Source organism: Sinohyriopsis cumingii, unplaced genomic scaffold (genome assembly GCF_028554795.1).
Source record: "Sinohyriopsis cumingii isolate HCF-2022 unplaced genomic scaffold, ASM2855479v2 utg000452l, whole genome shotgun sequence".
Classification (NCBI taxonomy): domain Eukaryota; kingdom Metazoa; phylum Mollusca; class Bivalvia; order Unionida; family Unionidae; genus Sinohyriopsis; species Sinohyriopsis cumingii.
In genome coordinates this window covers 739,590-752,342 of record NW_028315901.1, presented here as the reverse complement: position 1 = coordinate 752,342, position 12,753 = coordinate 739,590, and the positions used below count along the sequence as shown (strand labels likewise).

Sequence of the window (12,753 nt, the reverse complement as noted above, 5' to 3'; positions counted from 1 at the left end):
ATATGAGCCGAGTTTTCAAAAAATATAATAGACTCAAAGCCTACCTTTAATATTAAAGAAATTAGAATGAAAACTAAGAAAATTAAGTACCATTCATCAGTCATTCATTTAAAGGGGAAATATACAACTTAAGCGTTCAGGATTTAAAAAATCCAAACATGAATTATCGGACGTATCTAATGGAATATAAAGTTACTGGTAGTAGCATATAGCACATTTGTTTTTGCAGAAGGAAATATTGTTAAAATATTGCAATACAAATCTGAATCGCCTGAGAGAAGATTTTACCGGTATAGAAAAGTATAACTTCTAGCACTAATATTACATTGCAGTTGCAATTACCAGTTTTAGAAAATAACATTCAACGATGTAGAAGCAGAGCAGCGACAGCATAATAGGAAATTAATAATTGACATTATGGAAGATAAAGCACGTAACATTTGTGTTTATTGGGTACATTTGACACTATGAAGAAATTTAGGCTGTTGGTATTGCACTCAGTGATAGATCATTTCAGGTTATTTATGCAAACGTTTCTTGGAAGGTATTGTATTTAGCGCTGCATAGGATTTTGATATGAGGACACTGATACATGCATATGTAATAATTTGATAAGAGCACGTTTACAATTTCGTTTGATGTTGCAGGATGACGCATAGTTTACAATAAATTAGACAAGTTTCCACACACACACATACACACTAGCACATATCTATCTATCTATCTATCTATCTATCTATCTATCTATATATATATATATATATATATATATATATATATATATACATATATATATATATATATATATATATATATATATATATATATCGCTCTCTCTCTCTTTCTCTCTCTCGCTCTCTCTCTCTCTCTCTATCTATCTATCTATCTATCTATCTATGCCTGTGTGTGTGTGTGACATTGGTACTCAATAATCGTAATGTCATCTGCCTTGGAAGTATGAACTCTGCGGCATAACATGACACTATGAATATTGTAAGATACTAAATTGTTACGTACTGGTCAATATGCTCAGCTATGCCTTAAACGTAGCATTGGAGTGAAATCTTGCAGTAACCTCTTCCATCCAGGTGGATCTCTTCATAAACGTTAAAGGCGCGTTAAAGACAGGTAGTAAAAAGACCAATATTAACATTACGACCTGTGGCTACGTTAATTTATACAGATATAACGACATCAACTGGACCAAAATAATTATAGTTCTAGTCCTGTTATAGCACAAATATTAAAACAAGTTATTACTGAACTTGTTAAAGAGAAATAAACTTTATCCTTATATATGTATGCCAACTGTAGCCAATTGTACAGCAGCTAAAACAACTAGCACAGCGGCATGGAGTTCGAATAAAAAGTCCTATGCAAGGGTTACATACATGAATTATTGACACCCATACCCGCACTATTTCAACATGATCCACCATGGTTTAATAATACATAGCCGGTTTTTAATGCAAATGCAACAGTAGAACAATTAAAATAATGTTCACGTCAGCTTAATATAAAACTACCAAATTGTGCAAGTATAGCTGATATCCTTGAGGTAGCGGAAGCATTTGAACAATGGGTGAATAAAATCGGCACGGGTAAAAGTAGAACGCCTTGAATATGCTATTTATACTGGAGTTGTTGAGTATGTTCGTGACGAATCACAACAATCACAAGTAACTGAGTTCTAATTTCACAAGCGTAGTACTGAGTTACAAACTTCAAGTGGCAACTATCTAACCGACCTAAAAAACAGGTAAAGACGCGCAACAACTGTCAGCGAATACGATTCGTAGAATCAGATCGGTTTTAGATGAGTGTGGGCAATCTGGCGTTAGAGCAGATATTGTTCTTAATGCACATTTGTTTATACCCATTGATTGTTATAAGGAACGATTTAAGTTGCAAAAAACCGCGGAATTATAGCGCTGCTCGTTCAAACTTGAATCATAACAATGCGAATGTTTTGAATGGACAATTTCTGTCAACTACATATTAGGGTAGTGACAATACAACCTTGCCTCGAAAATACCGGTAGCACCTTGGTGACCTCACCTTTGCCACTATCTTACTTCTTGTGCAGCTTACTAAGCCACACTGAGCAAATTTAAAACACGTACGTCTGGTATCGCGGATAATGTGTTTAATTCCGAAAAAGGTTTGTATTTGCTTGCACTATCCTCACTTAGGCATCATGGACTAACGCATCGTATATGCTCCTGCTGACTGAATAGTTCAGTGTATGCATTGCACAAAGTATTGATAAGATATCTTGCTCGATTGATAAATCGACAGAGCAAACAACCAACAACTTCTCAAAGACCATGACTTTTACTGTGGTGGGAGTAGTGGGAAATAATGCTAGAACCAGGCAAAATCATTTTCAAATTAACTGCGTTGCAACGAACGAATTCTCTTCCTTATATCATCTGAACGTAGAATATTTTGAACGTTCCAGTGGACATCTCTGCTTCCAAAGACGCAAACGTGTCCAGCTCCACAGCCAACGGCTACAAAACAACACAAGTTGCTGACCACGAGCAATGCTGAGGTGTGACGGGCGAAGCTGTGGAACCAGTAGTGTATTGCGGAAAAGACTCGGTTAGAATTTTCGTTAAATCCATCGCGGTTACACCAAAATCGATTCAGCAACGGTTCTATTCACAAGCTGACATGATTTAGAAAGATGATAACATTCGTGAGTTTCCCGCAGCCACTCCGTGTTGGATCTTTTAAAAATTTTACTACAGCTGTCACCAATGTTCGTGATCATTTCCGCTTATATTGGAGCCGCGTACACAACATGTAATGTACATTTGAGGATTTACCCAAATAAATTTAAAATCCCTCTATAGTGTGTCCTAACTTGAATGTTTGTGATAGTCACTTGATAATGCAAGCGATAACCACGGCATCAAACTGAAAGATAAGGGTAAAGCCCCTACAACATGGAAACATACATGTTTTTTTTAAGCTAGGCCATGAGCAAATCATCGATTCATTACAGTTTCTGAAATTGTCATTCGACAAGGCGTGTATGCTGTTGCCGAAAAATTTATAATTGAACTTCGATACTGTCCTACCGATTATGACTTATAAACGAGAAAAGGCGTATATCAATATTAGTACATGAATGACTGGAACAAATTTGCTTAATTTGATTACTTTCACCTGGAATGGTTTCGGAAGCAATGTTTTCCAAAGACCAAATCGAGGTGGAAGTGCTCACTAACGTTGAACAACAACTATTCGTGGCCGGATTTCCATTACGAGGCACATGGATTCGCACCAACTAACCAAATGTTGACGAGTATGAACCCTCTGTCACTAGCAGTTTCATCAGGGATATCGAACTGAATAACCTCGATAACTGAGCAATGATGTAATCGTTACCGACTTGATGGTTTCAGTGGCTTCTTCCCATGGAAGCATTGCTTCCTTCTCGAAAATGTGTGCCAATACAACATAAGCAGTGATCACAGACATTTCTTCGAAGCTGATCTGGATTATTCTGAACATTTACATGCGGTACACGATTATCCGCTAACGACATAAGCGTTGTCAGTGCCTTGTACATGTCTGTATCCAGATTAATACATGATCACCCATTAATCCAGACCTAAATAAATTGAATGCACCAGTATATTACCATGTCCTAGAACCAAACACAGTTATGTATTTCATGTACGAAGCCTCCAGTTTCATCTGCGATTGGGCATGCGTGTAAGCAAGATCCATCCGTAGCTTGGATTTCACCAGAAATATTGCGTGGAGACTCGTATTCATATTAATACGGATATGAGAACGAACTAAACAAACGAGTTTGAATAGGGCATTTTCAAGCTCATGAACAATTCAGTTTCCGGAAACTCCATGCAGAATTTGCGTAAACAAATCGGAGTCAATCTTAACCATGCTATAAATCCAGATTGATTTATGATGATGGAGGATGTGTTGTCGTTCTCAGCAAAAACTTAAAATTTTAAAAAATTTGAAGCTGATAAAATCAGTATATGCTGGCTCGTCTGCCCTGTACGAAGCGAAGCTACTCATGAACTAGTTTTAATATGGAACAATGAAACGCTAACGCACATCAACAACAAACAGTTGTACGAGAACATGACATAACTATGTTCAATGTATTTAATGCAAAGTATTATCTGAAAGATTATCTGTTCTTTAGTATCACCAATACAAAGTATGATCACAGTATCGAATTGAAGAAAATGTGAAACTGCTGCCAAAAATAAATGTATTTTTCAAGGACCCAAAAATATTCATAGGGCAGCTATTGTGCAGAAGGATATCAAACACGATATGTATGTAGGCTGTCTTCGAGACCAACGCTAATTCACACACATGGGAAATATGATAAGAGTTCAGACATATCACATGCGTTTTGTCATCATGCTATTTTAAATGATAGGTATAATGGTACATCAAAGTGTTAACATAGTTCTCGGTGGAAATTCCATTTTTTTCTGGAACTTCTTAAATTACATCGAAGTCAAATGCTCGGCTAAGAGATCTGATTCAACATCGCAACGATGATCCCAAACTATAATGTGTTTGTTGTCTTGGAGTAACAATCTGTTTAGAGATAGCAAATTCGTCGACGGACCAGACTGGGGAAGTTGCACGACAGTTCTCCAGGTGCTTACAGATAACGCGAAAACTTATATTCGAGTGGTTGTAACGGAACTGGCGTTGAAATCAATTTCTTATTGGAGGTATAGTCTCGAGATTGTCTTGTTTCGAATCGACTTGACTGGTTTTACTCCATTCGTGAGTGTAACATAATTGTTGAAACCTGATATTACTAGCAATAAATGGGTATTCTAATCGTTATGCCTTTATTGCCTCACTACTAACTACTGCACTGATAGATGACAAAAATTATTCCGCGAGTGTTCGACTAAATATTTCCGCAATATGATGGTCGCGATGAATGTTGATATGTCGAACACGAGCTCGTACACGATGGATGGTTTGTAACGCAGTACAACATCAGATACATTCTTTACCGATAGTACTTGCAACACTTGTGGCCATATGAGTGGCGAACGTACATAAATTCAATCGAGTGGATCTGTAACACTTGCAAAATATTTTAATGTCAACAATCGTTAAGACATACTTGATCCAAATCGTGTGGAAGAAACAATAAATCAGTCTGATTAAACCCATTATATATTTACACATCGACCCACCCAAGTGACATTTACTTTGGTACTAGTAAATAAATTTGCCAAGCGCTTGTTTGTCCAACCATGTTAAAGCAATAACATGAGTCGCCTTTACTGTACTGACACAAATCAATGCGCTCGCGGGATGTAAAATATATCCGATAATGTCATGCTTTTATATCCATTGCTTTCTTTGTGTTACACTTGTTAAAACACTTTTAAGGAAAAGTTGATCAGTGTACCAACCCTACATTTGTCATAGGTTAAGACACGAGAAGGCTTTACTTTGGATCAAGAGAGATCAAAATAACGCAAACTAATGTATATATATATATATATATATATATATATATATATATATATATATATATATATATATATATATATATCTGTGTGCGTGTGTGTAATTGTTAATAGCTATAATAATTTCTTGCATTGTATAAATTGCTATCCTCACCATTATTTCCCTTTATGTCTTCCAATCCGTACGCCACATGGTCTCCTTAACGTGCTTGTTTGACAATTAACAAAGACTCTTCCTTAATTACTTTTCGAAAAAATAGAGATATATTCAGATTCTATCATTTTAACTGCTGGTTTTTGTAGACGTTTCGTGCATAATTATATATATATATATATATATATATATATATATATATATATATATATATATATATATATATATATATATATATATATATATATATATATATATATATATATATATATACTACCTAATAATGTAATTCTAAACCACAATCATGCACTAATGTAATATCATGCGGAAGTTAACGCATTATACCTCAGAGAAAAACAAGAAGTAACAAACATATATAAAGCAGCTTGGCTTCGTTTAAAGGCTTCATATTTTGATATTATCAATTTGTAAATTTTCCGATGTCTATTTGATGTTTACGTGCTGGTAAAGCTATCTTATCATACAACGACAAGGATGTATATATTACTCGATTATAATTTCATCCATTATTAGTGTATTCAAAAGTTTAAGTTTCAAACAATGATTGCCGTTTTACCAATCAGCACTGAAATGTTGGCGGGACTTTATAAAAGTAAACACATACTAATGCATTTTAAAATATATTGTTGCATACGACTGGTTGGCTATAGCGTTGCGTACGACGGGTTGCCATACATTAAGTTTATCCTTATTTGACATATTCGGATACAACGATTGTGGTACTAATGTTGTCACTCCTTGTCCACACTACCAGATTAAAACGTGCCGAACATTTTGCCGAATTCGTAATGATATACAGTTATGTACAGCTATAAAGCTGGGTCACACTGAAGCCATACATAAATAATATTTTCCAGACAAACATCACCTGAAGCTTCACAAACAAACTTCATATTTTTTTCCAATATAAGAAAAATCCATGTAATGGTCAGCTGCATGTACTTACGTGACATCACGATGTATGTTCATCGTTAAAGTAGACACTTACCCACTGAAAAGAAAGAAGAAAAAAATGCAGTTAATGTTGTATCATTATTCAAATGTAATATAACAACATCAAATTTCATATGTTGTAGCATTCTTCGGACGCACTATAACAAGTCCATGTTCCATATGATGTAAGAACACAAGCTCCTGCATCACACCGACCGAAATCAAAATACATCATATCGTAATGCTATTAGACAATACATTTCTCGGGAGCACCTAAAGGTTTGATCCGATAACCTATGCGCTATGTTTGTCATTTACAATAACGTTTGCACATCATCACTGCACGACCAACCATATGGGCATCAGCTCTTCCAGCACTGGAATTAACTTGCATTTCCACTAAGGAACTAACATCTAACACAAATTTGATCTTAAGAAGACTTGTTAAGACTGTTATCCCTAACTGCATGATTATTTCGGACTTAATTCGCAATAAAGAAAGTTCATTCCTTACATTTGTATTCAAAGGGCATGCAATATTTGTTGAATTGTAGAAAACTCGTTACATATCACTCTTGTCTATTACTTGAACTGAGTCCATCTATATATATATACAGAAAGAAGTCGAGTTATATATGATAATGAAATGAAATACTCCCTAATAAGGTAATGCACAGCCAGCATCGTGAAATATTGTAATATCACGCGGAAATTGACGTTTTATACCTCAGGGAGAAACAAGAAATGGAACACATATGAATCGTTTTGGCTTTGATCAACGGCTTGCTCTGCTGATATTCTGAAGCGAACATATCTTTATCAGTATGTAACTTTTTAGATATATATTTGATTTTTACGTGCAGGTACGCCTATCTTATCATACAGTGACAATGATATATACATTAATCGATTTTAGTTTTATTCATTAGTATTTATGTATTTAAAGTTTGTTTCAAACAAATATTACCTTTTATAATAATCAGCACTGAAATGTAGGCGAGACTTTATCAAATTGATAACATACTTAAGCATAATAAAATATATTGTTGCATACGGCGGGTTGCCAAGTAGTAATTGTATCCTCATTTGTAATAATCTGATACAACGATTATTGTACTAATGTAGTCACCCATTACTCACATTACTAGATTAACACGTGCGGAACGTGTTGTCGAACTTATTTGTAATGCAATATAGTTACGTTCAACTATAAAGCTGGTTCACACTGAACTCTTACAAAAATAATATTTTCCTGACAAATGTCGCCTTATCCTTCACAAACACACTTCACTTATTTGTGCCAATTTACGTAGAACCAATGTAATGGTCAGCTACATGTACTTACGTAACATAATGATGTATGTTCATCGTTAATGTAAACACTTATCAGCGGAAAGGAAATTAAAAATGCAGCTAATGTTGTATCATTATTAAAATGTAATATAACGACAACAAGTTTCATATGTTGTATCATTATTGAGACGCAATCTAACAGGAGAATGTTCCGTAAAATGTAATAAATCAAGCTACTGCATGACAATGACCGAAATCAAAATACATAATCGAGATGCTATTAGACAATGTGTCTATAATGGTAAGACAAATTTGGATATAACAAATTCTTGTACTGTGTTGGTTTCCAAGATTAAAGCGTTGAAGCTGATTTTAATCGGTACATCTTTACACTGAATAAGTCTACGCTATTTTTATAATTTGGTAGCATGAACGAAGTTCTCACTTAAGTATAAGGTTATATATCGTTAGTTCAGTCATCAAAAAAGCATAGTAAGACATAAACAGTATTGAATATCAATATATCAAGAGAAATGTGCCCCAACAATATATGTTTGGACTACTTGTACTTGTACCATATTAAACAATATTGTCATTTAAATGCATTTTGATGGAAATTGTTTGCAGCCGACACGTCATTATTAATGAATAGCGATTAAACGATCCTAGCAGCGGACGCCTTAAAAGAGGACTTACATCAACTCAGTAGGTGGTCAGATCAGTAATTAGATCCATTAATTTTCACAATTAATATCACCAACCACTCTTAGGAATGACATAATTATATATTTATTAGGACTATTAAATATCATCAATAACTTGGTTTACCTATTGACGAGATTAAAGTATAACACTTTAGTATAAACAAAATGTACTGTGGCATGACATTTAGAACATCGTGGGTCTTGATTTCACCACATGCCCCACTTGCAAAAAATATAGGACATAGTGAGAGATTGAACTCAACTCGAATTGTACCAGGAATATATATTTGTTTGAACAGAAGATTTTTTTTCCATTTATACATTCATAACAGATTACATACACACAAACATTCGTTTACGTTTTACATCAATATTAACCTAGAACAAAATCCTGTATTATTACTCTCAACGTCAATTATGAAATAGAAGCATATGTTATATTGTAGCTCTTTAAAAATTATTTCTCTAAACCATAGATTTACATGAAAAGATAAAATAAATGAGGTAAACATAAATGCAGAAAACACTTTATTTCAAATATAATTGTTTTTGTATTTGTCATTAAATTGCAATTTTAGCCTCTAACGGGAACGTTTTCAGGAGGAACTCTCACTAGTCTAAGAGGATTTGCATCTCCTTAATATATTTATAAAGAAACTGTCAGATCTACACACAGCCAACGGGCCTACGTAAGACAGACTTTGCAACTAATTAAAATATCTTAATGCGCTATTGTCTTGTAACTTTCTGAATTATGTCTCTCCATCGTTTGTTGACCACTGTCTCCTAATATATATCGTTCAGTAATGGAAGAAGAAACTTATGCAATATTAAAGGTATATTGGAGGATTTAACAATGTACTTCCCGTTCTCTAATCTGTATTGGGATAAATAATATATATTCCATGACTGAATTGGGATTAAATGCACTGATCTACAGTATGACGGTAAGGCGTGTATCTCATAATTCTCTTTTTGCATGCATCAATCTATCTTAAACCAATGAGGCATATGTAACACCGACTTCAGGCGTGACATTATAACGTGGTCTAGAGGTGCCTAACAAGTGACATTTTTGGAACTGAGAATGACATGGGAAGGTATAACAGAGACAAAAATGGCCAGATACCAGCTTCTAGTCCTTGAAGATTGTTTGATGGACCTGGAGTCTTCCAGTGGAAATAGGGTGTTGTGGCTATACCGGTAGGACCCCTTAGCCTGCCATGTAATCCATCCGGTTAACTGGTCATAGCCTCATACATTGAGTCACCACGTTTGCTAAACAGGTCATGCAATATTAACTTTTGATTGTGCACCAGATGAGTTCCATTAAAACAGTAGGCACAGCCCGGAACAACGATGTGGGTCAGTGAACTGACACGCTCTTGGAAATGGGATCCTCTCCATAGTAACCGGTCGCAGTGCTCTCATTCTCTCTCTCCATTTCTCTCTCTCTCTATAAATATATGTATATGTATGTGTGCATATATATATATATATATATATATATATATATATATATATATATATATATATCAGCAACAAGTTGTTGACCATGGTATAAAACTAGCTCAACGTCTGCAGCTGTGACAATTAGTTTATACATAACTACCAGAATATACTAAAATAACACATGTAAACGGACTATCTATTGCAATATGAACAATTTTAAAGTTGGTTCAGTGTTTAAATCAAATGAAAAAGCGTATAGTACTCATGCACTAAATTAATATGCAGATTGTTTTTTTCCAGGAACAAATGCAACCAGCAGCGATTTGATTGCCTTTGCATAACAAATATCTACTTTGAAGGTAGGAAATGTGTTGTTCAATTCAAGATAACTGTGGATGCAGGAAACAAATATAAAAAGGTACATGCGTTCAGCCACTTATCGTTGTCGTGTACTTTCCAGAAAACCTATTTCAATATGATTAAAATGTACCTGCTCATTGCAAATATTTCCGATTTGTATCGAAGTATACAAATGACACTGATCATAATTACGTCACAAATTACGAAATAATTATCTACATACACCACGTTATTTAATTGTCATGCTTATAGATAAAATGACTAACAGCATTCACAATCGAATTAGATAGCTTCCGCAAGGAATTCTTGTATATATGATTCCAGAAGAGTAAAACATAAGTCTTTGAATGCAAAAATACTTCATTTATCTATCTATCTATCTATCTATATCCATATATATATATATATATATATATATATATATATATATATATATATATATATTTATAACGCACACACACACACACTTATATTCATATTTGATCTAGTCTAACCAACTGAATAGTATCATCAATATCATATTTGACAAGATATTTTTGTCTACGAACATCTGGAAAACCCCAAACAGGATCCCACACACTTATGTTATGTAACAATACACGGTGTTGACAATAGTGTTAGCCTCTGCAGAGAAAAGGAACGCACTGTGAGCCACCTAACACTTTATAACACAAACACACTCATAATATTCAGTATATTCAGTATATAGTGACATAATATATTTATTCAAGGTTTAATATTCAATTGTTCTGTATGTTCTATGTAAAATAATTAAACGATTCCAGCGATGCAGCATGTCTTTCAAAACACGCAGCATGTCTTTCAAAACATGTATATATGTATAATTAGAGCTAGGAAGGTTTAACACAGTAAGTATCACGTTTACTTGTCCACAACGATGATTTAAATGTGGTAAGGTTAAACAACATTAAAGGGTCAGATAGACTTTGTCTGAAAACACAGTGGTAAAACACATGCGGTAAAGAGCAGTACCCATTTCTCAGGTAAATATCCTTCACAAGTACCTGTCAAATTGCTGCACAAGAACATCATTTCGCTAACGCTTGGATAGGTACCCATAATTTGGTCTTCAAAGAGAATTTAAAGACACGGTAGTGACAGGAAACAAGAAAACGTGCTTATGAAGTGAAACTTCTATTGTTTGGAAGTTTGCTATTCGTATGGTCAAGGAATGTTACGCATGTGAGGAAAAGGATTTGTCCAAAAGGTAAAATGTAATGAAAATTATATATATATATATATATATATATATATATATATATATATATATATATATATATATATATATATATATATATATATATATATATATATACACTTGGGTTAAACGTGTGCTAACTCCTGTAGTCATATTGTCTTTTCCACAATTCGAAGAGACTGTGAGCTAACAGTACTGATGAGGCTTTTGAGACTGTGCATTACAATTGTTAGAAGTTCACTGGTTATAACTCTGAAATATCTGGCTCCGGCATGCGGTCACCAATATTAAACCAAACATATGAACGTTGAAAGAGTGGTTGGATCGGGGAAAGGTAATGCATTGGCTTTGTTTATTTATGTCACACGTAGATACAATACAATATTTCAACTCCATACTTATTCAATCTGTATTGAAATGATACAGTATATAATATTCACACTTTATCAAATCTGTAGTCATTGCATATCCCCATTACATACCAGTTTGACCTGTAATGAATTTAATTATGAAAAGCTCTTCATACTCTTGGTGCTATAACATATATTTGTTTCATTTTGACGGCTCTTCATTAGTGTACGAGGAACTTCCACCATGGTACCAACTCCATGATAGTTTACTATAAACTTCAATGAGAATTTACGATATGAAAGCTTTGTTATTCGCCATATGTTCAAAGTTAATATTCATCCACTTAACATTAGTCGATAAAGCTGTAAATGTAAAGTATATTAATAAATATGATCATATCCAATATTAAGTGAAAGCTTGAGAAACTACGGTGCACAAAGTGATATAGTCTGAAAATGTATTGTTCATCAGTGTGAATACAGTGTGTCTATCGTTCTTTACAATTTGGACACACTATATACATGTAAATATGAGACTTCATTAGAGCTCTTTACCTACAAAGAGTGGATCATGCGATCACTGCAAATTATCTTCTGGAACCTCAACTTAATCGATTAGATTTCAACACTGAGTACCATCTCAGCCAGTGAAAACCACGAGCATCCATGTATATGCTATCGGAACTTGATCAATTCCTTCCAAAGATGCATTTTCAGCAAAATCCTTGATGACATTTCTGCTATCACAAGTACACTTTCGAACCTGATTTTCCTC

The 12,753-nt window shown here is 34.2% G+C and overlaps 1 protein-coding gene across 1 annotated transcript in view; it reads right to left on the bottom strand.

Moving 5' to 3' along the window:
- Positions 1-6,166: 6,166 nt before the first annotated feature.
- LOC149774006 (E3 ubiquitin-protein ligase TRIM45-like) overlaps positions 6,167-12,753 on the bottom strand; it is a 142,908-nt gene continuing 136,321 nt past the window's right edge. Inside the window, exon 16 of the mRNA XM_089945887.1 lies at positions 6,167-6,658. Within this exon, the coding sequence (XP_089802013.1) occupies positions 6,620-6,658 (39 nt within the window). The 3' untranslated portion in view covers positions 6,167-6,619. The remainder of the gene's footprint in view (positions 6,659-12,753) is intronic.